This window comes from Candida parapsilosis, contig 005504 (assembly GCF_000182765.1).
Source record: "Candida parapsilosis strain CDC317 annotated contig 005504".
NCBI classification, from domain to species: Eukaryota; Fungi; Ascomycota; class Pichiomycetes; order Serinales; family Debaryomycetaceae; genus Lodderomyces; species Lodderomyces parapsilosis.
Window position 1 is genome coordinate 777001 of NW_023503277.1, and position 26575 is coordinate 803575.

General features: G+C 39.4%; 12 protein-coding genes across 12 annotated transcripts; 8 read left to right on the top strand and 4 right to left on the bottom strand. All coding sequences in view use genetic code 12, as the record gives it.

The window, feature by feature from the left end:
• Window positions 1-438: 438 nt before the first annotated feature.
• CPAR2_603320 (uncharacterized protein) lies at window positions 439-2145 on the top strand (the record flags this gene model as incomplete). The annotated part of the gene is made up of 1 exon (XM_036809390.1): window positions 439-2145. The coding sequence occupies one exon, from the start codon at window positions 439-441 to the stop codon at window positions 2143-2145; it is 1707 nt and encodes a 568-aa protein (XP_036663098.1).
• A 384-nt stretch (window positions 2146-2529) lies between these two features.
• Window positions 2530-4269, top strand: CPAR2_603330 (ubiquitin-conjugating protein; the record flags this gene model as incomplete). Its single annotated transcript, XM_036809401.1, has 1 exon — window positions 2530-4269. The coding sequence occupies one exon, from the start codon at window positions 2530-2532 to the stop codon at window positions 4267-4269; it is 1740 nt and encodes a 579-aa protein (XP_036663099.1).
• Window positions 4270-4944: 675 nt separating this feature from the next.
• CPAR2_603340 (uncharacterized protein) lies at window positions 4945-5361 on the bottom strand (the record flags this gene model as incomplete). Its single annotated transcript, XM_036809412.1, has 1 exon — window positions 4945-5361. The coding sequence occupies one exon, from the start codon at window positions 5359-5361 to the stop codon at window positions 4945-4947; it is 417 nt and encodes a 138-aa protein (XP_036663100.1).
• A 4081-nt stretch (window positions 5362-9442) lies between these two features.
• Window positions 9443-10291, bottom strand: ARD (Ardp; the record flags this gene model as incomplete). The annotated part of the gene is made up of 1 exon (XM_036809423.1): window positions 9443-10291. The coding sequence occupies one exon, from the start codon at window positions 10289-10291 to the stop codon at window positions 9443-9445; it is 849 nt and encodes a 282-aa protein (XP_036663101.1).
• A 2712-nt stretch (window positions 10292-13003) lies between these two features.
• On the top strand, window positions 13004-13480 carry HPA2 (D-amino-acid N-acetyltransferase; the record flags this gene model as incomplete). The annotated part of the gene is made up of 1 exon (XM_036809435.1): window positions 13004-13480. The coding sequence occupies one exon, from the start codon at window positions 13004-13006 to the stop codon at window positions 13478-13480; it is 477 nt and encodes a 158-aa protein (XP_036663102.1).
• A 420-nt stretch (window positions 13481-13900) lies between these two features.
• On the top strand, window positions 13901-16402 carry VID27 (Vid27p; the record flags this gene model as incomplete). The annotated part of the gene is made up of 1 exon (XM_036809446.1): window positions 13901-16402. One exon carries the CDS (start codon window positions 13901-13903, stop codon window positions 16400-16402), a length of 2502 nt encoding a protein of 833 aa, XP_036663103.1.
• A 109-nt stretch (window positions 16403-16511) lies between these two features.
• On the bottom strand, window positions 16512-16757 carry CPAR2_603375 (uncharacterized protein; the record flags this gene model as incomplete). The annotated part of the gene is made up of 1 exon (XM_036809457.1): window positions 16512-16757. The coding sequence occupies one exon, from the start codon at window positions 16755-16757 to the stop codon at window positions 16512-16514; it is 246 nt and encodes an 81-aa protein (XP_036663104.1).
• Window positions 16758-17287: 530 nt separating this feature from the next.
• On the top strand, window positions 17288-18457 carry CPAR2_603380 (uncharacterized protein; the record flags this gene model as incomplete). Its single annotated transcript, XM_036809468.1, has 1 exon — window positions 17288-18457. The coding sequence occupies one exon, from the start codon at window positions 17288-17290 to the stop codon at window positions 18455-18457; it is 1170 nt and encodes a 389-aa protein (XP_036663105.1).
• A 242-nt stretch (window positions 18458-18699) lies between these two features.
• Window positions 18700-19296, top strand: HET1 (Het1p; the record flags this gene model as incomplete). Its single annotated transcript, XM_036809479.1, has 1 exon — window positions 18700-19296. The coding sequence occupies one exon, from the start codon at window positions 18700-18702 to the stop codon at window positions 19294-19296; it is 597 nt and encodes a 198-aa protein (XP_036663106.1).
• A 130-nt stretch (window positions 19297-19426) lies between these two features.
• On the bottom strand, window positions 19427-19804 carry CPAR2_603400 (uncharacterized protein; the record flags this gene model as incomplete). The annotated part of the gene is made up of 1 exon (XM_036809490.1): window positions 19427-19804. The coding sequence occupies one exon, from the start codon at window positions 19802-19804 to the stop codon at window positions 19427-19429; it is 378 nt and encodes a 125-aa protein (XP_036663107.1).
• Window positions 19805-20868: 1064 nt separating this feature from the next.
• CPAR2_603410 (uncharacterized protein) lies at window positions 20869-22248 on the top strand (the record flags this gene model as incomplete). Its single annotated transcript, XM_036809501.1, has 1 exon — window positions 20869-22248. The coding sequence occupies one exon, from the start codon at window positions 20869-20871 to the stop codon at window positions 22246-22248; it is 1380 nt and encodes a 459-aa protein (XP_036663108.1).
• Window positions 22249-23641: 1393 nt separating this feature from the next.
• PGA25 (Pga25p) lies at window positions 23642-26311 on the top strand (the record flags this gene model as incomplete). Its single annotated transcript, XM_036809512.1, has 1 exon — window positions 23642-26311. One exon carries the CDS (start codon window positions 23642-23644, stop codon window positions 26309-26311), a length of 2670 nt encoding a protein of 889 aa, XP_036663109.1.
• Window positions 26312-26575: the final 264 nt, after the last annotated feature.

Sequence of the window (26575 nt, forward strand, 5' to 3'; positions counted from 1 at the left end):
TTTTCCGTCTTTCGCTTGGCGCGATATATTTTTGGTGACGGCGGGGGAGGGAAACAGAGCTGTAATTTGAGTACAACAAAGTGAATGCTGGGAACTTAACAGAGTAAAAGAGTCTAAGAGTATACTCTCTTTTGGAAGACTGCTGGATGACTTTGCATACACAACAGCTATTTCGGCAGTTAGACACACCACAGTTGCGTTCTCCGTGGACAGGCTTCCAGAATACAAAAACATTGCGTTGTAGCCCGTAGGTTCCATTGCGTTTGTCCCGCATTTCTATACATCGTGGTAATCTCCTACGTTTTACAACATCTTGCCTGAAGTTCTTTGCGTTAGACAAAATTGAAATTTCAGTCATCGAATTTTCCTTAAATTGCTGCGAATCGAGTTTGAAAACCTTCTTTTACCTGCACCTTTCTCATCACCACACCATCGACCATGTCAAAGTACCAGTCAACAGATCAGTCCGACTCGAACAGTGAGCCAGTTCGCACTGGCAGATTCGAGGAACATGGAGAGTACGAACATGAACGTGAAGGCGAACGTGAACGCTTGCATCGAGACAATCCAGAGCCCGTCAGACAAAGCCGTGTGCCAGCTGACGATCGACTTTCCTCATCAGACATGGAGTCACAAGCATTGTTGGACCCCGACGACCCAATTGTATCACCTTTGAATTTGGATAGGATAAAGTTGCTCAAATATATCCAATTGATTTTGATATTTGTCAATCTCATACTATTCTTTGTCTTGCTATTCAGTGACTTTTTCCCCATACCCGGTTTCAATAACCGAGGAAAATCGTTCTTGCAGATTGACTTGGTGTTGATTTGTTTATTAATCAACGGATTGAATCAAGCGTCATTTGTTGTTCCTGCCTACTATGAACGTATTGGTGGGTATATTGTCCTGGGTTTGTTGCTCATTGATTTGATTTTGGTTGTTGCTATTCCTGAAACAAGACAAGAGCAAGGCTTTTTAGGAAGTTTCTTAATCTTGTGGGCTGCCATCACTTCATTGCTCAATTCACTTATTGATTACTGGGTTGAAGATGCTAAGCATTATCAAGAGATTAGATATACTGGAAGGATTGAAAAACGTAAAACCGTTCGAGAGTTGTTTGTTATTTTCATCAAGACTATATTTGAGTTGTTCATATTGTGGGTGATTTGGTGTGTTAGTTTAACTATTTGGTTACATTGCTTCGACACTCATGAGAAGCCATGGGGTCAATTGATACCAGTGAATAACAATCAATTCAGAGTACATTTGGCTTGCTTTGGTGATGTGTATGACAAGAAATCCGATCAACCAATAGTTTTGGTTGAGGGAGGTCAAATGACTTCGAGTGAAGTGTTTCAAGAATGGATCGAGGAGTTGCACCATTTAGATAAAGTTGAGAGGTATTGTATTTGGGATAGACCTGGGTATGCGTTTTCCGATTCTGCACCACCCCCACAAAGTATTGGCATAGTTGTTGACTACCTATCAGAAGCATTGGAATCCCAGGGTATCGAGGGTCCATTTGCTGTTGTTGGATTCGATATTGGTGGATTATATGCAAGAATGTTTGCCAGTAGACATCGAGCCAAAATCCAGTCGATCCTTTTTGTTGACGCATGGCCAGCTGATTTGTTGAAGAAATGGCCATTCAGTGGATCAGGTAAAAAGAATGAGTCAACCAAAGTGTTTAAACACTCGTTGGAAGTGATGGACAATATAACCGGCATCAAATTGTGGCTCAAAGGTTTCATTTCGCCGTTGGGTATTATCCCCAGTTTTCATTGGTTTTTCCATCCAATGAAGTTTTCCAGCAAAAGTCGAGTGTTTGGAAGAGATATGTATTATCAATCAAAGTACATTCGTGCTAGATGTCAGGAACAGCTAGTATCGGGAATCTTGTCGTATAATGAAATTAGAGAAGCTGATATAAATGAGTTACAAGTCGGGGTCATTTCCTCAGATTTCATGATTAAGAAATCGTTGAATTGGGGTAAATGGCAACGAGAGTTGACCAAGTTGAGTTCAAGAACGGCTGAATGGGTGATTGCTGAAAATAGTGATCATTTTATATGGAGAAGTTCAAAGGGGAGAAAAGAATTGCAACAGTTGTTGTTGCGTTTGATTGGTGAGCAAGAGTATTAAGTACAGTTTGATATATATGAGCGTCTTCTTTTTTGAGTGAATGAGGTAATTGGATACTGTAGGGTGTACACTTGTCTAGGTCTTTTGTTTAATAGGGGTTGTTCCTCCTGTTCGTGTAAATTGAAACAAAAATTGTTTTTTCTTTTTCTTTTTCTTCTTGTCGTTTCAGGAAATTCTGTTGTTCAACAATAAGCTCACCCATACCGTTTCTAACTAAAAATTATTTCCCTGAATTTGTAACACCAAATCCAGGGCAAAAAGTGTGAAGCAGCATCACCCATCACACCAAAAGAAGGAGCAAAGTTTCATCACTTGATTGAGAACATCGGTACCATACAATCCAGACGTATTCGAAAAGTTCATACTGCTTTTTTTGCTACTACAATGCCCGAAAGCTCATCAATTTTAACTAGAGAACACATCACGCAACCACTTAGATTATTGTCTACTAGTAAATCGGATTCATCGCATAACTTAAACTCGTCATCTGGGTCAAGTAGCCCACCATCACCAGCATTAGTGTCAACCGATCCCAATCCAAGCTTTGTGTCGCAACATTTGCACCGTCCGACTCCGCAGCAGACTCATCAACTTGAGCATCCCCAACAACAGCAACAGCAACCACAAGTGCGGCTGCAACTGGCTCAGCCTTCACAGTCGATGCAACTGGCTCAGCCAACTCAACGACAACGAGCACGACTGCATCAACAACCTCTGGTGTCGAGGAGACCTTCGTTTGGGTTGCATTTTTTGAGTAGTTTTAGCATGAGGTCACAAGCACACTCGGATGGGCCAAACCCGCAACAGCAACAGCAACAACAGCAGCAACAGCAACAACAATCACAGCCACAGCAACAACAATCACAGCCACAGCAACCACAACTGGCAAGAACAGCTTCAACTCCTGTGTCACCTGCACAGCAACCCCAGCAACAGCAAGCTGCGGTAGCTTATGCACCATTGTCGGCGGCACAACAACAACAACCGCAGCCACAGCCTTCACAACAGCCTTCACAACAGCCTTCACAACAACAACAGCCACTGCAACACCCACAACAACCACCGGTTCGGACTCTACTGGCACAACACTCATCCCTTCAACTAATGTCGAATAGTCCCACATTGGGCAATTTGAATAGTTATGTTGATGAGGATATAAATGATGCCAATGTGACTGCATTTCATGACACACTAGAAGAACAACTTGAAAATGCTGGTGAAGATGACGATGGTGGTGACAATACCAGACCACAACCACAACCACAACCAACTGCAATAGCTGTGTCTTCGTCATCTATAGGTCTTGTCTCCAGCGGGCCCCAACCTTCTTCTTCTACACAAGACACAAAGCCAGGATCGGACGAAGGTAAGGATAAAGATGGCACATTTTCAGTCCGTTTAACTCCCTTGATTGATCATTCGTCGTCTTCCACTGGGTTATATTTCTCCCCCGTTATACGTAAGATCAAGCCAGGTACCAGAGTGAGTATTGGCAGGTATACCGAAAAGAATAAAGCAGCTGCGCATGCAGCTCAAGGGTCATCAGCCCCCATTGTTTTCAAATCAAAAGTTGTTTCACGTACTCATGCATTATTGGAGTGTAATGAAGATGGACAATGGTTTTTAAAAGATTGTAAATCATCATCGGGTACTTTTCTAAACCATATTCGATTATCACCTGCATCACAGGAAAGTTCCTTAATGCCTGTGATTGATGGCGATGTTATACAATTGGGAATGGATTATCGTGGTGGAACAGAGGAAGTTTATCGATGTGTTAAAATGAGATGCGAGTTTAACAAGAGCTGGCAACGGAAAGTGAATCAATTTAATTTGGAAATTCATAAAAAGTTTAGAAATTTGAGTATTAGTGATGCAAATATATTGGCAAACGGTGAAGGAGGAGTTAATGGTGTTGGTGGTTCTGGTGATAATAGTGAATGTGCAATTTGTCTAATGAAGGTTGAGCCATGTCAAGCATTGTTCATTAGTCCTTGTTCACATGCATGGCATTACAAGTGCATTAGGCCGATTATCATCAAGAGTTATCCTCAGTTTTATTGTCCCAATTGTCGAACAATGTGCGATTTGGAAACTGATTTGGAAGATGATGATGATGATTGATTAATCGAAGGGAGTAAGTTTACGGGGATGATGATGTGTATGTATGTATTTCATTTTAGAAGGTTTTAATAGTTTGTGTTGGTCTTTTCTCTTTGTTCTCTGATTATATGTGCTACATGGTGGATTGCATTAGTTTGAGTTATATTTTTTAGTTGAGAGATAGAATAATTGGTTTGAGCTACATCTGCAGAGCCAAGACTAATTGAGACTGTTGTATGGTTGTACCAACATCTGCTTATTTGACCAAGTTTTATTCTCAGTAGCAGAGATTAGTTGATGTGTTTCCTAAGTGCATACCTCTGTGATCCAACATCTTTCTTACTTATATGTAGAATTCTCCCCAATTAAGATATTATCTTGACTATTTTGGAAATCGAACGTTTTCTTCTAATTATAATAACAATTTTATTTTTTGGTTTCATCCCTTTCGTTAAATCCAATTTAGTAGATCTTTATTTTTCTAGGCAAACGTTATGTCAAATTAATTAATTATTTTCTTAAGAGGTTGGACCCCTAGAATATCAATATCCCAACCAGCAAGTTTATCTCAAACAAGATTAATAGAAATTACACTTCTTCAATTCTGCTAACTGTTATAAGATTATATTAAGTAAGAACTATACATTGAAAAAATACACGTATTATCTCTAAAAGTTGTGTTTTTATTTAATAAACTTACAACAACAAAGCAGCAGCACCAACCAAAGCAGCACCAACTTGCAATTTACCGGCACCAGCTTCGAATGAAGAGACTGATGGAGCTTCTGAAGATTCAGCAGCAACGGTAGATTTAGATTCAGCAGCAGATGATTCTGGAGCTTTAGAAGCTGGAGCAGAAGTTTCTGGAGCCTTGGTTTCTGGAGCAGATGATTCTGGAGCTTCAGTTGATGGCAATGGGCAGTAGGTGGTGTAGATGGTGTCAACTTCAGTGACAGTGGTCAAACCGGTGGTGACTGGAACTTCAGTACATTTGTTTTCTTCACATGAAGTGATGGTAACAACGGTGGTGGCAATGTCAGTGACAGTTGAGTTGTATGAAGCAACGGCTGAACCAGCAACGGCAGACAAGATAGCGACTTTTGAGTATTGCATTTCGGATATTATTGATTAGTAGTAGATTAAGCGAGTGTAAGGTTTAATGAAGAGAAGAAGAAAAAGAAAAGAAGAGAAAAAAGTTCTTAGCAGGGGGGATCTTGAGCTTAATTTATAATGGAAAGAAAAATTTTCCCGTCAAGCTCACTTAGTACTGAGCCTCTTTTAGTCATATACATAATAATAATAATAGTAGTAGTAGTAATAATAATATGTCACAGAATCGATATGAGTTTTGAAGGTATGTTTGTTTTGCCGCCTGATTTTTTTTCATGGGTTTTTTGGCTCTTTGTGTCTTAAAACTTCGAGGTTTTGCATTGTTCTGTATTTGGTAAGTGCACTACTTACTCTATTTTATTGTTTTAGAGCTGGGGCGTGTGCAGTACAATCTAAAATAAGTAGTGCGCAGTGCACAAATATTTCTGCTTTGGGAAATCTCGTAGCCCGATTGGGAAGTATTTGCACAATTTAAATTTTAAAAATAGCAACTCAACTCAACAAAGATAAAAAGAATAACACTTACACAAAAAAAAGCTTTTTTCTCCTCTAATAAAAAGAAATTCAAATTGTTTTTTTAACAATCTCGTGCCATCGTAATCATCTTGCTTTTGTTTGTTTTGCTGTTCCTCACTCCTATTCTCTCTCTGTACGTCTTTCTCGTGTCTAACCTACCACCGCGGAGGTACTGAGTTGATTTGTTTGTTTGTTATTGTTTGTCCTTCGGTCCTTTTGCCGCCCCACCCGCGAGTCGAAAGGTAACAAAAAAAAAAACCAGCTATCTTTGTTTACTTAGTACTTACTTCCCTAATCTATTCTACTACAATCTTCGATATCCATTACTTGCTTGCTTGCTGTGACAGGGAAAAATACCAAAAAAAGTCTTGTCCTTCTCTATAATGTTCCGTTCTTTTACTAATTGCAAGAATTTCATTTGTTGCATGAATACTCTACTACCACACTACTGCAAATATTGCATGCAAGTCGTGTGAAGTCATACAAAAAAGCGGACGATAGAAAAGGCAAAAAAAAAAAAAAGAAACGAACCGGCCCCCCTCTACCCCCACCATAGCAAGTAAAGAAAAACAACAACAATAGTAGTAGTAGCAATAGTTAACAATGAGAGAAGTCCAAATAGATATTACTCTTTTGACAGGCAAATAACAACAGCAACAGCAGGGGGAGACGTAGTTGTGGTAATGGTTACAACTGTCTTTCCGTATTAGTAATGGTCTTTACCTGTTTTAGACACTTCTACTAAACACAATTTTGCCTTCCATGCTGCTTTAACGAACATTCCTCTACATTGAAACAAAAAACTAGTTCAGCATAGACCATGAAACTATGAACCAGGTTTCTCCTCATTCCGTATTACGACTCCTCTGTTGTCCCCTTACTGGCATGTGATTGCGAATAAATTGGATAAAGAGTGAAGAATTCGTATTATACCCGGGTTTAGGGTATTTCTCTTTTTGTGTATCTGCCACTACTTTTTTTTCTTGTCCTGCATAGAAACTACTAAAAACCAGCAGAAAGACAAATATTGACTCTGACTATACTTGCAATAAGACTATACAGATATTGAAATTGACGAAAAAAGTATAGGTCATCGCCAGAGGACTTAAGCAAGGGGAGGAAGAGGAAGGCAGATGTCTTGGTTGGTCTTTCCTTGGCATGTAGGGAGCTCTTGGCAACCCTATTGATCCATTGCTCTATACAAATTTTTCCGATAAGATAATATTCGCTTTTGCTGGGTGGGCTTTGGTCATCGTTGGAAGTAGAAAATAGGAGATAAAAACGAAATCGGCAAATAACAACCTCCAATGTTATTACTTTATTGAGTAAAGAGACGATTGCATTCTATGCAACCAGCGACATCGGTAGTTTCTCGTAACACTTTTTTCCTCGTGGTGGCTCTACCACGATGCCCATGTGGCATATCGGTTATCTCAAAGAAGTAATTCAAAACAACTTTATTCTTCAAAAGACAATAGGCGTATTCCCTGGTTACATAAAGAAAAAGCTGGCTTAGAAATGGATCTTTGTTTGAATAATCCTCTGATTGTTGTGGTTACAAAAAAGACAAGATGGGGAGGAGGGATTAGCTATAGAGCAAGGACTGGCAAATGTTCAAAGAGACAATTGCCAGTCCATCAACATCAGCTGTGTTCTTTTGTACGATCATCTACATCAATATGATATGATTTTTGCTAAGATTGCAGTTGCAATTGCAATGTACATACATACAACACAGACACGAAAATGTTTTTTATCGTTTGCACCTCTCAATCTTTTTTCCGTTTCTTCTTTGCCCCTTGCACCAAGGCTACTTCCTACAATCACTGTAATGTAAAGTAGCCAAAAAGTGAAACCGCGTTTACTCTTGATTCTGTTGCCAAGATGTGAGGAAAGAGAAGTAGACGGTTAGGGATAACTTCAATATGTTGTTGTCACTTAGAACACAAACTTAATAAAAACAAAAAATAAAAAATAAAAATAGCGCGTTATTGTTGTCAAATATTCTATGATACCCAATTTATTCAAAAGGTAAACAAACTAGAAAACCTAATCCGGTAATTTGTCACAGCTCAAACTGAAATTCCAACTAGCATGCTGAGAGTTGATGAAACGATTCTGATAGGGTCGTATTTTCACCCCACGTGGGTTGGTGGATTCCACGAAATGCATTTTTCATTTTCTTTGGGAATGCGAAATAGAAGTGTATATTGCAGAAAGCGCGTTGTAAAATGCCTCAAAGTCAAACTCTTTTTGAGATCAAATCGAGGTGATAATGATGATGGTGGTACAAACACCATTGAGCCACGCGCGATACAACTGAAAAGATAGAGAAGGAGGAGGAAGGTGGAAGGTGGTGGCGCGATGGGGGGATACAAATTGCACCTTCATTTGTGGCACATTTCATCAAAGACTTTTTTTTTGCTCAGCATAAGCGAGATGTGCTCTCTATGGAGCATGCTATCGTGTTTATTGTGTCTTGCTAATGATGATGTACATCCAATCGCGTGGTTGCCATAGTATGTTTATTCCGCTTCTTTCTGTGTTGCTATTGCAATTCATCCAAGGAGTCTAGAATGATGTCGTATTACGTGGATTTTCTTTCCTCGTAAAACAACAATGTAATAATAATTGTTATGCATAGTTCAGTTTAGACCCAACAGTGGGTAGTGTACAGTGCTAGATAGCAGTGATCCCATTTTTTTTTCGCAACCAAGAGTTGGCAATGACCGTACTCACCATTCTGTGGACTACCAATAGATTGATCCATATAACTAAGTAGCTCGATACGCTTGATGTCTCTTTACTGGTCTCTACCTCAAGTATATACGTAAACACTTTACGGGTAGAAAAGATATCTTCTTCTACGTGATTAGATAGCTACAAATTTTTTTTTTGTTTTTTTTTGCGTTCAATTTGATGAAAAAGATCAAGGAGGATTTTGCAACCATAACATTTGTAATTGAACTTCAGTAATGAGACTGATTTACTTTAAATACAGAAATAAATTGATACAGTTCAACAAAGCAGGTATTCTGGATATTCACGGTATGAACAACATCATCATGATATTTGTTTTACTAGAAAAAATCACTAATTCGGTCATGAATGCAATTTAATTATACATTGCTTTGATTGGTTGACAAGACATTATAAGGTGTGTCGTATTTTTTTTTTGTTTTTTCTCAAAAATAGTGTCGTCTTAATTGATGCGACACAGGCTCAAAGTAAGAGACAATTGAATACTACTAAACACGCAATAAACTTCACTACATCAACCAAGTATCTCTTATTACCTAAATAACCCTTGTTTTTTTTTTATTATATTATTTATATAAAATTTGAATTATCAAAGAATGGTTATAATCTATCAAAGTAAAATAAAAAAAAAAAATGAAACGATAAATCAAAAAATAAAGCTAATGCTTTTCAACTAGTGTACAGATATTATTTCATATAAGGGGACAAATGTTGTGCACTCCACGCAGTGAGGTGACTTTCTTCCCTTTGTATAATGGTCATGATCTCTCCTCTTCAACTACTTCTGCTTCTGCCTCGAACCTCCCTTTTACCAACATTCGTAACCACCATCGACAACCAAATTGTGCCCAGTAGTATAAGAAGAAGCAGAATCAGAAGCCAAGTATAAAATGGATCCAACAAACTCCTTTGGTTCAGCCATACGCTTCATTGGAATCTTGCTTTCCCATTCAGCCTTCATATCAGCATGACCGGCAATAACATTTCTCGTCAATGGAGTCAAAATATAACCAGGACTCAAAGTGTTAACTCTGATATTATACTTGGCCCATTCACAAGCCAAAGAACGAACCAAATGTATAACACCAGCTTTGGACATATTGTACATACATTGTGGTTGTGGATCATTGACAATAGTACCCGACATCGATCCAATCAAAATGATGGAACCCTTCTTGTTTGCGGCAATCAAAGGTCTAGCGAATGATTGTGAAACGTAAAATGCCCCCAATCCATTAACCTTCATTATCGATTCAGCATTCTTTGCTGGATACTCTTCAGCAGGGAAGTTTTCAGCATACCCAGCAGAATTGATCAACAAATCAGAAATCTTGCCATGATGTTCATTAATGGCTTTAAAAGTCAATTCAACTGATTCAGCATCACCAATATTACAAGACCAAGCAGAAACTTGACCAATGGGCGATTCATGTTTACCCTTCATTTGTTCTTCACCCCAAAGCAAGACATCCTTGGCTGCTTGTTGTGTTCTTTCTAAATTGACATCAATAAGAGCGATATCGGCACCTTGTGCGAGTAAAGCTCTAGCAACAATAGCTGCCAATCCACCTGAACCACCAGTCAAGATGGCTAGTCTTCCATCTAGTCTAAATGATGGGACAATATTGTCGTATGAGTAGTATGATGATAAATCCATGATATTAATAGTCTTAAACGATTGTTGTGTGTAGTTTTAGTATACAACAAAAATGTGTCTATTTCTTTGTATGGGATAAATGGTTAGGTATTTATATGATTTTCCAATCATCCCCTTTCCCTTTCCTTTTTTTTTTTGGTACTCATTGATAATAATATTAAATAAACAATAAAGAACTAAAACCTTAAATTTCTTTTTCTTCTTTGTTAATTCTGAAACAGTCAGTGCAGCCGATACACAAAAGAAAGCTAGGATTTGAAGGGGGTGTAAATTGTTTATCAACGGTGTAGTAGTGGAGCTTTTACTGTATATAACAAGAACCAACCAACCACGTTGATATACACCCCCCTCTTAACTACATACGCACTGGGAACAAAGAAGAATATACCAGTGAAAGGGGATAAGAAAGAAGTGCTGTTCACCACAGTCTATTAATAGAAGTAGCTACAAAAAAATCTTGTTGTGTATGGGTTTTGCTGCTATAACCTAACCATCCCCGCCTTTTTTTTTTTTTGGTGGGTCGTGGGTCACACTTCTGTTGCTGCTGCTGTAAAAAGAAGGTCATAGATTAAGAATATTATTACAGTTTAAGTGTGGAATGTGTATGATAAGAATTATATCCCAATAGGTTTATATGCTAACCTGCTGGTTTAGTATGATCTCGGAGAGATTGTACTTTTCATGCCAACCTGTCAAAAATAAAGAATCACTCCGAAACTGACATTTCGATGGGCTATGAGAAAAACCAAAAAATTGTTGTTTACTTTATCGGAAGAATTATATGAAAAGAGTTGATTATATGCAGGAAATTAAAAATCAATTCCTCCGATATCCAAGAGTTAAAAACCATAGTGGTTGTAGAGGCGGATGGCAACAACGTCCCTTGTGCTCTATCCCCCAACCCCCTGAATGTTGTCGTTTACAGCCACAGTTTATCCAAGAGCATTGCGGTTTTACAATTGATAACGGGTGTATATTATCGCCGAACATAGAATTAGCGCCGATACATCCTGCTAGGTCCTGTTAGGAAGCCAACTCTCTTGTGTATACAAGCCACAGAGTAACATTCATCACCGCACCCCCCCTCTCTGGTTGCGATACAGTGGCGTAAGATGTAGGATCATAGGCGATGCTGAGAAGGAGGGGAGTAGGGGCAGGGGGTGTAAATTCATGGCTAGTGTTGCATGAAAAGTGTCATCTGCGCGACAAATGACCCAACCCACTCACATACCTCGGTTTTAGTCAGTTTTTGTCAGTGTTGTAAAGCAAAGCTATCGCAGATGTCGCTTATGACGTTGTATGCTCGTAATGGACTCAACAGTAGTGCTATATTATGGCATTTCCACTTCATCTACTTGTATTGTCCCATACTATTATGCAGTACATGTTACTCAATTTGGTATGAACAACAGCTTACACACAGGACCCTCCTATACCAGTACTATCACAAACCCGATGAGAACTGGACGGTCGTTTCGTGTCAATTTCAACAGCTTCTAGCTTAATCCACTCTACTACTATTGTTCTGTATACAACAATCTTTGTGTTACTACCTTCTTATTGATTTCTTTTTCTTTTTCTTATTCTGTTTGAGATGAGATAACCATTGATAAAAACATATTATGATATCATTGTGCATACGACAAACAATAGAGTTCTCTTCTCTATGTTACACAATATCGTGTCTCGATTGACTCGTAATTTGAAACTCTTGCAAACCAAGTTACTCTACTTGAGCTCAACACTTTCAAATCTCGATACAGTGTTTACTAAAGCATTAGTCTCCTAAATTGCGTTGGTAAAAGATTTGTATATGAATGTAGATCCGAATAAAACTTTTCACCGGCATCTCTTCTCTATTAGTAGTGCTTAGCAATGGCGTATCATCGTGAACTAGGAAGTCGATGTTACAATTGTAAATTTACCAGCAAACAGAGATTCAGAATAAACTCACTCAACTTTGGTTCCATTACACTCAAAGTTTGCCCAAGTGACCAAAGAATCGTCACGACAGATGCGTTTGATATTAGACGATTACCCCCAATGCAAGCGTTATCAACGTGTGGATGGGGGAGGGGGAGGGAAGGAATAAACATGAGCATCATGCTTCAATGAATATGATTGATTTGTTGAGTCATAATTTGCTAATTGGCGTAGTTGGATTCCATTGTACCCATAGGTGCACCGTTGATGGTGTTGACATCGATGAATACAAACCTAGTGCAGTACATTCTAGTTTGGGAAGGAATGAATAGGGGAAACAAGTGGAAGGTATTGAATCAAAGAAGTGTTTTCGCAACCACCGGTATGGGACTTCACATCCACCACCAAAAAGAACACAAAGCTGCAAAAGACATTCACTTTCTCGAATTACAGGCGATTGCGCTAGCTTATCCTGGTGCATAAAGAAACCCAGACACTCCTCATTTCTTTCTCTTATCTCTAAGCGCGAACCGGATTGGAGTGCCCTATTTCAGGAAACGTTTTTTCTTCCTGGTCGATATTTTCGCTCGTCACTGCTCGATTAGGTAATGCTTAGCGCCAAAAATCTACGAAATTTAGAGTGGGGAATCGAAAAGACGACGACTCATTTTGAATCATTGCCTCAGCCTCGCGTATATAAATACCCCATATGCAAGTCCAAAACACCCTTTGACTACTTGGCCACTTTTGAAAATAGAAAACTTTACCTACATAGTGCCTTCCCAAAACATGTCCGTCATTATCAGACCAATCGAAGCCAAAGATAAACAACAATGGTTGAATCTCTGGACTGGACCAGGAGGATATATTGAATTTTATAAATCAATGGATAAAATCACCCCAGAAATTTCCGAAACTACATTTGCTCGTTTCCTTGATGCAAATGAACCCGTGTACTCATTAGTTGCCATCGATGCCAATTCACCTGACGAAATTATCGGATTTGCTAATTATTTAACTCATCGAAACACATGGACTATCGATGATGCATTGTATTTGAATGATTTATTTGTTTGTGAAAATAATCGATTACATGGAGTTGGTAGGAAATTAATTGAAGCAATTTATGATGAAGCTGATCGTTTGAAATGCGACAAGTGTTATTGGTCGACACAATTTGAAAATCATCGGGCTCAATTATTGTATACTAAAGTGGGTGTGAAATCTGGATTTTTACTTTATCGTCGTCCAAACCTGGCTGATTGATTGTGGGAGGAACTTTAGAAGCTATCGTCTCGTTGCAGATAGAGTCTATGCTTTGGTTATGTATGTGATTATGATAGTTGAATCGTAGATGCCATTGAAGCGGTTATCAGGGTACTGGAAAGCCCACACAATATTGCTTTTAGGGCAAACTGTCCGCTCTCTTCCCCCCACTTCATCAGAGTACACTACAAGTACACCCTTGAGTACCCTACTCTCAAGAAGTAGATCTGATAAACCCTCGTCTAATAATTCAGCCAATGTACACGACGTCTAACTCCCCCGTTTTTGTGATTGTTTTTCTGATCTTGCTGTCTTTTTTTTTGTTTTGTTTACGCCCTGAAATTGATTATCATTCAAGTGCAACCCACTAGAAGAGCTGCTCCCATAACCAATCGCTCTCTCCTCCTTCTACAGTTGATCATGAATTTTATCAAAAAGTTTATAGGGACTACATCTACCGATGAAGTTGCTTCAATACCTTCAGGAAAATTATTCCTAACGCGATCAAAACAATCACCTAAAGGGGAAATTGAATGTTTATACAATGATGCTTATGCTGCAATTAAACAAACTACAACACCCTTTTTTTATCAGTTATGTGTTACAAAAGTGTATCAGGAGGGCGAACGTGAGTTTAGCAGTAATTCCAATTACTCTGACGATGAATACGATGAAGATGAAGATGATGAAATCGAAGCAAATGCATCAATTGTTCTGCCAAATGCTAAATATGATTCAAGACATTCATCAAAAGATGAATGGGTGTTTCCCATAACTGAGGATTTAAGATTTTTTCGCAAAGATGTGGCGTCTGATGGTAGTTCAAAAGCTATTGCTTGGAAGGATTTAAATGGTGATTTAGGTGACAAGTTTGAATTTATTGTTGGCGATGATGTAAGAAATAGTGATTTTGAATCGTTTATGATGACCATTTACAAATGTTTATATGAACAAAAGTATCATGAAAGTTCCATCAAGATTAATGATTCAAATTTGTTGAAGGAATTTATTCACAATCCTAAACTGGAGTTGTTGAATTTCGATGATTTAGAATTCGAAGAGGAGGAGGAGGAGGAGGAGGAGGAGGAGGAGGAGGAGGAGGAGGAAGAGGAAGACTCCTATTCAGATCATAGCGAGGAGGCTGCATCAGAGTTCAAGGATGCTAAACAACCGAAAGAAAATGAAGGCCAGTCTTTGTTTGTTGATAATGAAGATATAAATAGCTCCAACTCGGAAACCAATGAAAATGAAAGACAAGCTGAACCCAAAGGTGACGTTGTTTATTCAACAAAGAAATTTGCCTTGCACTTGTATGATTCAATAAGTGGTACGTTTGTGTTGAAAAGTAGCTCAGTTGATTTAAAATTGATTGATTTGAGCAAATGGGAACATACATTGTATATTACTTCCACAGATGGATTGATAGTCAATGCAACAGTGAGCAAGTATATGAATCCTACATTCAATTATGAACATTCTTCTTTTATTTTCAACCACTACACATTCAAAGATAACGAAATTGTGGCAAACTCATGGCTGTTAAAGTTTCTTGAGTTTAATGATTTGGTTCAATTTCAAAACAAATTTGTTGTTGCAATGTATGAGACCTTGAATAAGAAAAAATTTGGTGCTGATAAAGGAGAGGACGAGTACTTTGTTGATGCATTTTCAAATTTGGATTTAAGGAACAAGAATGACTCGGTGAGTGAAGAAGAAGAGGATGAATCAGAAGACGAGTCAGAAGACGAGTCGGAAGATGAGTCAGAAGATGAGTCAGAAGATGAGTCAACGGTTGAACCAGAGGTTGATGAGTCGGCAAAAGAATTCAATGAGGAGTTGCAAACTTTTGGCAAAAAGGACAAAAACACATACTTGAGTGTCGGATACAAGGATCGTGCCTATGTGGCTCGTGGTGACAAGATTGGTGTATTTAGCCAAGACGACAAGTCACTAAATTTCCAAACAACAATCAATAATGTCACTGACTTGAAGGGACACAATTTCAATCCACAAAAGATGTTGCTTCACCAAGAAGATCAATTTTTGATTTTATCCAATCCTGATGTGAATGATAAAGCTCTTTACAAAATGGATCTTAATCGTGGTAAAATTGTCGAGGAGTGGAAAGTTTCCGATTTTGTACCGATTAAGTCATACGCACCTAGCTCCAAGTTTGCTCAATTGACAAATCAGCAAACATTGACTGGTATTTCTTCCAACGGACTTTTTGAAATTGATCCTAGATTAAAAGGCAATAAGTTAGTCAACGACCAAACTTATAAACAATACAAAACCATAAACAATCAATTCCAAACATTGGCTACGACTGAAAGTGGTCACATTGCTTTGGGCTCAGGTAAAGGTGATATTCAATTATTCGATCGATTAGGTGTCAATGCCAAAACAGCATTGCCAACCTTGGGTGATCCGATTGTTGGAATTGATGTATCAAAAGATGGCAGATGGATCTTGGCCACTTGCAAGACATACATCTTGTTAATTGACACCAAGATTTCTAGTGGTCAGAAAAATGCTGGCAAGTCCGGTTTCACAGCACACTTTGATAAGGACAAGAAACCAACGCCAAGGCGATTACATCTCTTGCCGGAACATGAGGCTTTTATAAACAATGCCAACCACAAGAATGAATTACATTTTACTCGAGCATATTTCAATACAGGAATAGACAAAAAGGAAACGGCAATTGTTTCATCTACTGATAATTATATAATTACATGGTCACTATTGAAGGTTTTGAAAAATGATCCTGTGCCTTATGTCGTTAAAAGGTATAAACAAAATGTTGTTGCTGATAATTTCAAATACGGATCGAATAATCAATTGATTATGGCGTTGCAGGATGATGTCTCAATGGTGAGTCGAAAAGCTTTGGCAAATCCCAAAGATGTGTTTCAAAAGTAGCTTGACTGCTCGGGAGTTTATAGTTTTCAAATTCTTGTTTGTGATACCCCCTTAATACATAATATCAATTAAACTCTTCATAATCAATGTTGGTAATTTGTCAATACCTCTACCAGAATTTAAATGAATCTTTCATCTCTTGGACCCAAAGCCGTCTAAATGCATTCAATTTCTGCAACTTCGTTGGCTTAAAATCGTGCACATCGATGTTTTTAAGCTGCGATAGATCTGGATAATGGTCATATGGTATACGATTTATCCTAGCGTGGATTTTACGCACCCATCGATTGAAACCGGGAGAGTCAATTAGTAGCCGATACAAATATTCATGGATTGAGTTTGGTGGTGGTCTCATTTTTTTTCTTCAAAAAATGTCGTGGGCGTGAGATAATAGTTATGAAGAGGAAGGGGGACTTTTCTCTCTTCAAGGAGGCATTTGGGAGTACGACGGGGGCTTTATTATTGATGGGTTTAAAGCATTGCAAAATGAAGGCAATTTTTGTCTTTTTTTTTTTTTCTCTGTTATTGGAGCAAACTGGGTAGAGTTAGAGCACGAGTCTTACACATTACAATATCCATGACTTTTTGCAAACAGTGGTTAGTTGAGTGTTTGATATGTTCTTGGGCTAACGATAACAACTTTATCTGGTTAGAGCACAGATGGTGAGTATTACCTTAATAAACAATGAAACTGTCCCTATTCACGTGACATAATTTCCTATTTAAGACAAAACATAAACAACCAGTACTAAACCACAAACGTCTTCTGATAGAAAAAACACCATCACCCAAAAAACCAACTTTCCATAACAAAACCACCATTAAGTAAATAACATATCCACGTATACTTCAACAGGCTTTAGTAACAACAGCTACCCCACAAAAATGACTAGATCACTATTGTCACTGCTGGAAGATGATGAATTGATTGATGAAATTGAAGAAATTGATTACGATCTTCTACCGTTTGAGGATTCTGTGCGCAAACAGCAACAACAACAACAACAACAACAACAACAACAGCAACAGCAGCAACAGCAGCAGCAGCAGCAACTTGATCATGCAACGTTTGTTCCAACTAGACCTAGATCAACACCACCACATTTAGGCAATACGCGAATATGTCTTCCTCCTAATAAGAACAACACTAATCGATATACGAATGAGCTATTTGACGCTACAAACAATTTTACTGCCAAACAGAGGCGACTGTCAACCAATGCGCGAAATTTGCAAAATTTACAAGATTGTAAAGTGATGCCACCTGACCAAAAGTTTCTTGGATGTGTTGAATGGAATCAAATGGAGGAAATTGATTTTGAGTTGGATGACGTGACAAGAACTAGAGTGTTTAATAATCGATTCAAGAGACCTATTGATGAGATCAACCCTGAGCTAAGCGAGTATTTCAGAATACGTCGTAATGAAAACAAAGAGAACTTGTCCAAACCGTATAAAGTGACAAAAAAACCGCCAGCATCGAGCAAACGTAAGAGCTTACCCTTAGTTGAAACCAACAATATCCAGAAAAGGACCGTCCTGCCATTCAAGAAACTATCACCGGAAGCTGTTACTAAGACAGTCCCAGAAGGTGTATGCCAGCCAAAACATCAAACCCTAACACCTTCGAAGTCGTGTCTTTCGATCGATGATGCCAAAATATACCTAATTGAATCACTGTCAGGACTAATCAACCAAGCCACTGATTTTGCCACTGAACTTAATGGGTGTACCAATGAGTCGCTACCGTTTCCAGAACACGAAAATGAAGTGGTGCAGATACCAACAAACTCTAGTGATGCTCAACAAATGGCAATAATACGAATGTTTAATATCAAAATGGATAGAGCAAGAAAGGGGATACGAACGGGGTTTTATTCAGAAAAGGAGTTTAAAGAGTATCAGGCCAGACTCAAGCCACAAGAAGCCATGAATGTGATGAAAGATACTGGAATTGAGGTTGTATCTCAATCTTCAGAATCCAATGCAGAAGATAAAAACGTCTCCAAAAAGAAGGAGAAAAGAGTTCAATGGCCTGATAGCCTAGAATGGTGACATCTGTCTTCTGTTCTGCTTCAGTGATGTCGTACATAGATAACCCTATTTTAATGTATTTCAATTTTGGGTCTAGACCCTGTTACAGCCTCGTTAATGTCGTATAACGCGTAGTGTTGTCATTTTTCTGTTGACAAAATTTCCACCAACAATAATTTTCACACACTCTCATACAAGGAGCAACTCCATAGCTATCCCTACCAATACTACAACAACGACTACTTCACAACATATATCCAACAATGTCCACGTTCTTTGATGAAATGCAAATGTCATTTGCCGACGTGAAAATCACCGATGGCACCAAGATCGACACCTCAGATTTCTTGCAAGCGTCAGAATCACTTGTCAAATTGTTTGATTTGCTAGGATCGACTGCTTTCGTTGTTGTCCAAAATGATATGAATGGTAATATTGCCAAGATTCGTAAAAAGTTATTAGATGACCCGGCCAATGCATCCACTTTGCAAGATTTGATCCTTACTGAGTCAAAAACCAAAACCAAAACTGCGACTCAAGGTTTATTATGGTTATCACGAGGTTTACAATTTACAGCTCAAGCAATGAGAGAAACCGTTGATCAACCAACTAAGGAGTTGACTACTACTTTTACTGATGCTTATGGTAAAACATTGTCGAAATATCATGGTATGTTTGTTAAACCAGTTTTCAAATTAGCCATGCAAGCGTGTCCTTACAGAAAAGATTTCTTTGCCAAATTGGGTGCTGATCAAGCCAAAGTTGCTGAACAATTGAAAGTCTGGTTGGAAGCTTTGGAGAACATTGTCAAGATTATCTTCGACTTCTTTGTCTCGGGTAATTATGGCAAGGGATTGTGAGGAGACAGTAACTATGATGATAAAATACGATTGAAAAATATGTAAAAGAATAAACAATACTTAGACTCTATTGATTCAAAGTGACTATTCAAAGTTTAACAAACGCTTGCCCCCTTTGCTCTATAACCTTCTATTCCAGTACTTCATCCTCACCAATCTTTTTTGTAGCCTTCATCAATTCATACAACTGACCTACTTGCTCCGGCGTCATTTTATCCAACTCCGTCTTGCTCAATTTCCCATCAAGCCATTTTCCACCATCAACTTGTTTCAAATAATCTTGCCATTCAGTCAAGAATCCCACTATATGTAACGGATTATCGATTTTCTTGTGATCTTTGAATTCCTTTTTTACGTATTCGTCACCCAAATAACGCAATTCTTGAGGTAATTTATGTACATGAGCTCGTAGTATGGCTCGGTACAATTTCAATGGTGGGAGTAATGGAGTTTGGTTTGGCCTTTCTGGACGACGTGGTCTAACTCGAAGTGCTAATGTTGGTCTCATGTCTCAATGTGGGGTCAGTGGATATAAAGTCAGTGGATGTGGAGTGTGTATATAAAGCAACAGCTGGACTAAGGGAGGGACGAAGTGTTATTGAAGACCATCACTGCAGGGCAGATTGAACTTTTTTCTAGAACAGTAAAAGAACAATCCTGCATAGAGAAGGCTTTTACTGGATGGGTAGGTAACATAGCAAAGCCTGCCAAGAGATGGACCGTTACAAACCACCTGTCACAGGTTGTAAAGTCTTGGAAGGCTTTAGATTGGGGTCTACGAGGTGGGCTTGAATTTCGATAAAAAGGTTGCACTGCCCAGCCAACTAATTTGTCAAATAAAAGATTGCCGTTTTAATAAACCAAGAGGATACCCCAAGACATTCAACTCGAAAAATTCCGCCTGTTGATCGATTTCATTTTACCACATTCAATTCTGATACAAATAACAGGTGTAAATGTGACTTTTGTAGTTGTCATAGCCTCACTCTTATACTTGGACGCCATGGACCTCATTGTTGGGAATTCAATAACCTAATTGGGTAGGAGAGCATATCTACATAACGTATACGGCAAGGACACTAACCCCCTTGCATTGTACAATAGCTCAACACAATGAGAAAAGCGATGTGGATTCTCATTATCATGTGTTTATGTTTATGTTTATGGTGGGATATTCCCAATTGGGAATTGGTAGCTTGAAATTTGGTTGTTCTTTTTATTTTCGAGTTTCGAGTTTTGAGTTTTGTCAGATTTTCGCAATTTCCTAATTAGGATAATTTCTTTTGATCTTAAAGCCAAATGAGGATCAAAAAATCGGTTTATCATTGTAATACTACCATAAGCAGATCCACAACAGAGTACACAACAAAGTACACAACAGAACACAAACCTTAATAAAGTGACAATGACGATGATGATAAACCTGATGGTTTATATATTACGAGTTGATCCGCCCTTGGGTTAGGAAACTTTTTGAAAAAGAAAGAAGATAGTCAACTCACATTCATTCATTCCTTTCTACCCTACCAAATCCCACTCGCTAGATTGAAAGTTACGCACAACCTAAATATCATGAGAATCAATACCCTTATACTATCTGCTGCTTTGGCTGCCGCAGCACCAGCTTCAATTGAAGATTCTGAATTATCTGCTGTTATTGAGTCAGCCCAAACTACCACTGCATCGAATACTGCTTTGGGTGATGGTGTGAACACAGCTGCCTTACAAAATACAAATACAGCAACTGAGATAGCTACAGGAGCTGCTACAGGAACAGCTACTGCAGCAGGTACATCAACAACAGCAGGTTTACTCGGTGGATTGGTTGATGGGTTATTCGGTAGTCAGTCAAGTGGAACGAGCCAAACTCAAGCTATCAATTCTCAACTAACTTTGTTAGCCTCTGGATCATCAACTGGTCAAACTTCTACCGCAACTGGTAATGATTTGCTCGGAGATCTTTTCGGTTCAGGATCAACTACTGGTAGAGGTTCTAGTCAAGCTCTTACCAATGCTACACCCACTGGTTCATCTACAGCATCAACAGAAGGTTTTCTTGATGGGTTGTTGGGTGGACTCTTTGGAGGAGATTCGGCCACTACTGGCACTACCATTACAAGTACTACAAGCGGTGAGTCTAATTCAACAGGGAGCGATTCATTAGATGACTTGTTTGATGATTTCTTTGGCTCAAGCTCTGGAAACACAACCACTACATCACAGACCTCAACATCAACCGGAGGATCTCTACTCGGTGATATATTCGATGATTTATTTGGTGGTAGTTCAGATTCCAACTCAACTGGCACATCATCATCATCAGCAACATCATCAACTACCAGCACTGGCTCATTTATCGATGATATACTTGACGCCCTCTTTGGTGATTCCAACTCTACAAGCTCATCAAGATCATCATCATCTACAGGATCTACCTCAGGAAGTGGAGACTTGATTACAGATCTTTTAGGACTTGGAGAAGAAATCTTTGACGACTTATTTGATGGGAACTCCACATTGTTTTCGGGAGAGAGTATTATTGGCTCATTGTTGGGTTTTGCCGGTGAAATCTTTGATGATTTATTTGACAGCAATTCCTCATCTTCATCAAGTGGATCATCAGGTTCATTCTTCAGCACCTTGTTGAGTTCATTATTTGGCGGTTCATCAAGTTCATCCAGCAGTACTGGCTCATCCTTTAGTTTTTCAGATCTTGTTTCCGACGTTTTTACTACGTTATTCAGTTCAATCTTTGGTGGTTCAAATGGAGCAAGTAAAGATCAATGTACGGTAAAGAGATCCTTAAAAAGAAGTTTGTCTGAACAAAAAGAGATCAAGAAACTTGTGAGAAAGAGTGTCAATAGAGTCATTGCAAGAAGAAAAGCTGAATTTGCACAAAAGGCAAAGAGAGCAGAGACTTTATCTGACTTGCCTTATGTTAACCTCACGTAAGGTGGGAAAGAGGTGAAACCAGTTATTTTATACCCGATGTTTTTAGTTCCAAAGAGGCTTGAGATTAGCCGATTTCATGATTTGATTGTTTCGTAATATGTCACAGAAGATGGCTTTATTTCCGCTTTCGTAAAAGTGTTAGTCAAACTCTTTAGAATCATTCGATGCTAGTTGAATGATGTAGATAGGGGTACCAGTTGAAAAGTTACCCTTGTTGGCAGTAAATCACTCTTCACAAACCAGCGGCATGCAACGATTCACCCAGTGTTTACAGAATATATACCCGTGCATTCCATTTAAGAACCGCTCTCCACCCCCGTCTTTATTGGTTGCATTTTTAATCCAATTGACACACATGTGCATCTATTATTAGAATCTCATAACCATTGTACGAGACGAGTTGGGGTAAAAGCATTCTTATTGACAGGGAGATCTAGAACTCCTTTGTTCACCACAAAAGCGAGTCCCTTTAAGATTCAATAAAAAAAAAGAATTCTTTACCGAATTAGTAAATTTTTAATTCATTTTTATACGCTGTACATTGTACACCGTATCATAGTCTATTCCCGATTCACAAAGGAACATATTGAGGCAGACTGAGGGTTCTCCGTTAAAAGTGGGTTCGTCCTTTATGATGATAGTTACAACATGGAAGGACTGTTATTGGTAGAGCAAATGGAAGTTTGCAGGAGCCGACACATGCATTCTGTACGGCAACCCAACTACAAATCGATTACAAGTGCTTGACTTTGAAGCAACTGTCCCTACATCTATTGGAACTCGTTATTGTTACTGACAAAGAGGAATTTACGGGTCTCGCATTTATCCAGCTTACTTTTGAACATACATTGTGGATTAGACGACTTCGAAAAGATTAATTTTGTTGTTTAAGTCCCAAGTTAGGAAAGTTTGATGAAACAATAACAGATCCCTCGCTTGTACTACTCCAACCCTTGACTTGTATTCCATTTCTTTACATTTTCATGTTAGGCACAAAGTATCGACTAATCTTACTTCCCAAATAGGAAATTATTTTACACCCACACATCAATACACACTAACAAAAACAAATTTGATGTTTACTTATATACAGGACAGACACAAAAGCAGAGGTTGCAAAATTTACCAAATTGAGAAAAGAGTATGTACCCCAAATATTCTTCACAACCAAAACAAGTTAATAATGTGTTTTCAATACACAAGACATCCAGGGCCCAAGAGCTTTCATTTATAACTAGTTAAAAAGTATAATTTGTTTCAACATTTCTATTATTTTGATATCTTTCAGAACCAATTACGCCTTTTGTTTGTCCATCAGCAATTGACTCCAACTTTTTCATACTTTCGTTAACGTTAGAACCATAGGTCAGAAATTGGAAAGGTTGAAAAGAAAATGAAAGTGTCAACGTTAACTTCAATCTGCTTGGCTTTGATGGCTTTTGCCAATGCGGAAGGAGTACACCAACAAAAGAGAGGCTTTTTTGATGATATAATAAATGGAATTACGGGCAATACAGCTACAGCTGCAGCCAATTCACCAGCAGCAGCTGCATCCCCAACTACAACAGCAACAGCAGCAGCAGGTAGTGCATCACCTGTTGCTGCCACAGGAGGCTCTTCATCAGCAGTACCTGAAGAGGACGACGAAGAGGATTGTGAGGAAGAAGATGGATCTACAACACCATCATCAACCAGCCCAACTGCATCTAATACAGTCAGCAGTAACCCTACTTCATCCGACCCTACTTCATCAGACCCAGCTTCATCCGACCCAGCTTCATCCGACCCAGCTTCATCCGACCCAGCTTCATCAAACACAGCTTCATCAAACACAGCTGCAACTTCGTCTCAAGGGGGTCTTGATTCAATTTTATCAAACATCTTTCCAGGCTCGAGCTCATCGTCAACACCAAGTGACTCACAAACTATTGCCGGAGAGTCTTCATCATTGTCACAAAGCTTGGATCCCACTGCATCAACAGTGAGTAGCACACCGGTGTCATCCAACTCAACTTCAACAACACCCACTGGTGGAAATATCCTTTCTGGTATTGTCAGTGATTTGCTGCCATCAGAGAGTGGCTCCCAAAGTTCCTCAAGCTCAGAGCCAGATGACGACGATGAAGAGTGTGAAGACGAATCATCTAGTCCTGTAGCCTCAAATACCAACATCGTCCCCACCACAACTGGAGGTAACACCAATCCCACTATTACAAACGGAGGTAGCACCAACCCAACAACCACCACCGGAGGCAACACTGACCCAACTACCAACGCCGGAAGTAATTCCGATCCTGATACCACCACTGAATCAGGTAATTGGTTGAGCTCATTGTTGAACCCAAGCTCTTCCATCGCAGGTGTTTCAACCACTACAGGATTTAGCAACTCGCTGAGCTCATTGTTGGATTCAAGTTCTTCCCTTGCAGGTGGTGCTACTACAGCAAGCGAAGAAGATGACGACGAAACTGATTGTGAAACCGCTACCGATGATCCAACTACGAACGGTAACACGTCAGACCCAACTACAACTAATGGTGGAAACGGTGGCACTAAAGACCCAACTGTGACATCTGATCCTACTAATGGAACTACCACTTCTGGATCCGGTGGTGATGATGATGACGATGACGAAACTGATTGCGAAACCACCACTGATGATCCAACTACTACCACTGGTGGAAACGGTGGCACTAAAGACCCAACTGTGACATCTGATCCTACTAATGGAACTACCACTTCTGGATCCGGTGGTGATGATGATGACGATGACGAAACTGATTGCGAAACCACCACTGATGAGGTACCTACTGGTGGCGTCACTACTACCGAGTCGACCAGTATCGCTGGTGAGTCTAAGACTACTACTGTTACCACGACCAATGCTGGAGGTGGAGTCGAAACCAATACCATCACCACCCACGAACAACCAACAAAGAATCCTACTACTACTACTGCTGCCGGTGGTGGTACAGTCACCGAAGCCCACACAGTTACACTCACATACACTGGAGCTGGACAAACATTTACAACTCATGTAACTCAACAACCAGAAGAATGTGAAGAGACAGTTTACTACACTGTTACCACTGTCGTTCCATGCACTACTGTTGCTCCGGGTGGAGGTATCACAACCACAACAGTCACCGTTGTTGTTACTCAGACTGTTTACCCACAAGATGAAAATGATGACGATTATGGTTGGGGATCAGGTGGATCCAGTGGTTCAAGTGGATCTAGTGGCTCAGGATCAGGAGGATCAGGAGGATCAAGTGGCTCATCAGGAAATGATGATGATGAATGGGAATGGCTTGAAGAAGGTGACGATGATTGCACTTCAACCACTGTCGCATCTGTTCCAACAAGTGGATCCGGCTCTTCTGGCTCTGGATCATCCGGTTCTGGATCATCTGGTTCCGGTTCATCTGGATCAGGCTCGTCTGGATCTGGTTCGTCTGGATCCGGTTCCGGCTCCGGCTCTTCAGGTTCAGGTTCCGGCTCCGGCTCCGGCTCTTCAGGTTCAGGTTCGGGTTCAGGTTCAGGTTCAGGTTCAGGTTCAGGCTCGGGCTCTTCAGGATCAGGATCAGGATCAGGATCAAGTTCTGTCACAACCGACCTTGGTGGTTTGCATCCAACTGATATTGTTTGTCCAGGAGAAGATGGCTACGACAGTGATGATGATGATTACAACGATTCTACTTCAACGTCAACTCCAACTGAAGACTGTGATGATGAAGAGGGTGATGACGACGACGACGACGAAGAAGATTGCGAAGAAGTAACTTCATCAACTGGTTACCAAAATAGCACAGCTCCAGCCACCAGAAACTCAACCGTCCAATCACCATCCACGGCTTTGAATGGTACTTACGGATTTTTGAAGAATGCTGAAACTGTTGCTGTTACCACTACTCAAAATACAGTAGTCACTGCTTCTGATGCCGCTTCTACTGAAGAAGCCGAGGTATCACAAGTTGCAAACGCTGCCAACAGATTGGGTGCTAAGGAAATGAATGCTGGCTTATTCACATTTATCGCTGTTGCTGGTTACTTGTTGTTATGATCATGAGCTTGTAAATTGCAGGCATTCAAACTACTCATGATCGCAACCTTATCAAAAACACAATGCCAGCGAACAACATCGTTCAGCTTTCAACTACAATTCCAAATACCTTGCTTATTTTCGTAATCGGTTCGAAGTGGCTAGCGTCTCTGGATAGATGTTTCGAGATTTTTGTTAGACTTTGGCTAGCTGATACCTTTTTTAAAAAAAAAACCAAAATACTTTTCTTCACGTTTATTAATTTTATTTAATCTTTTTATAGCA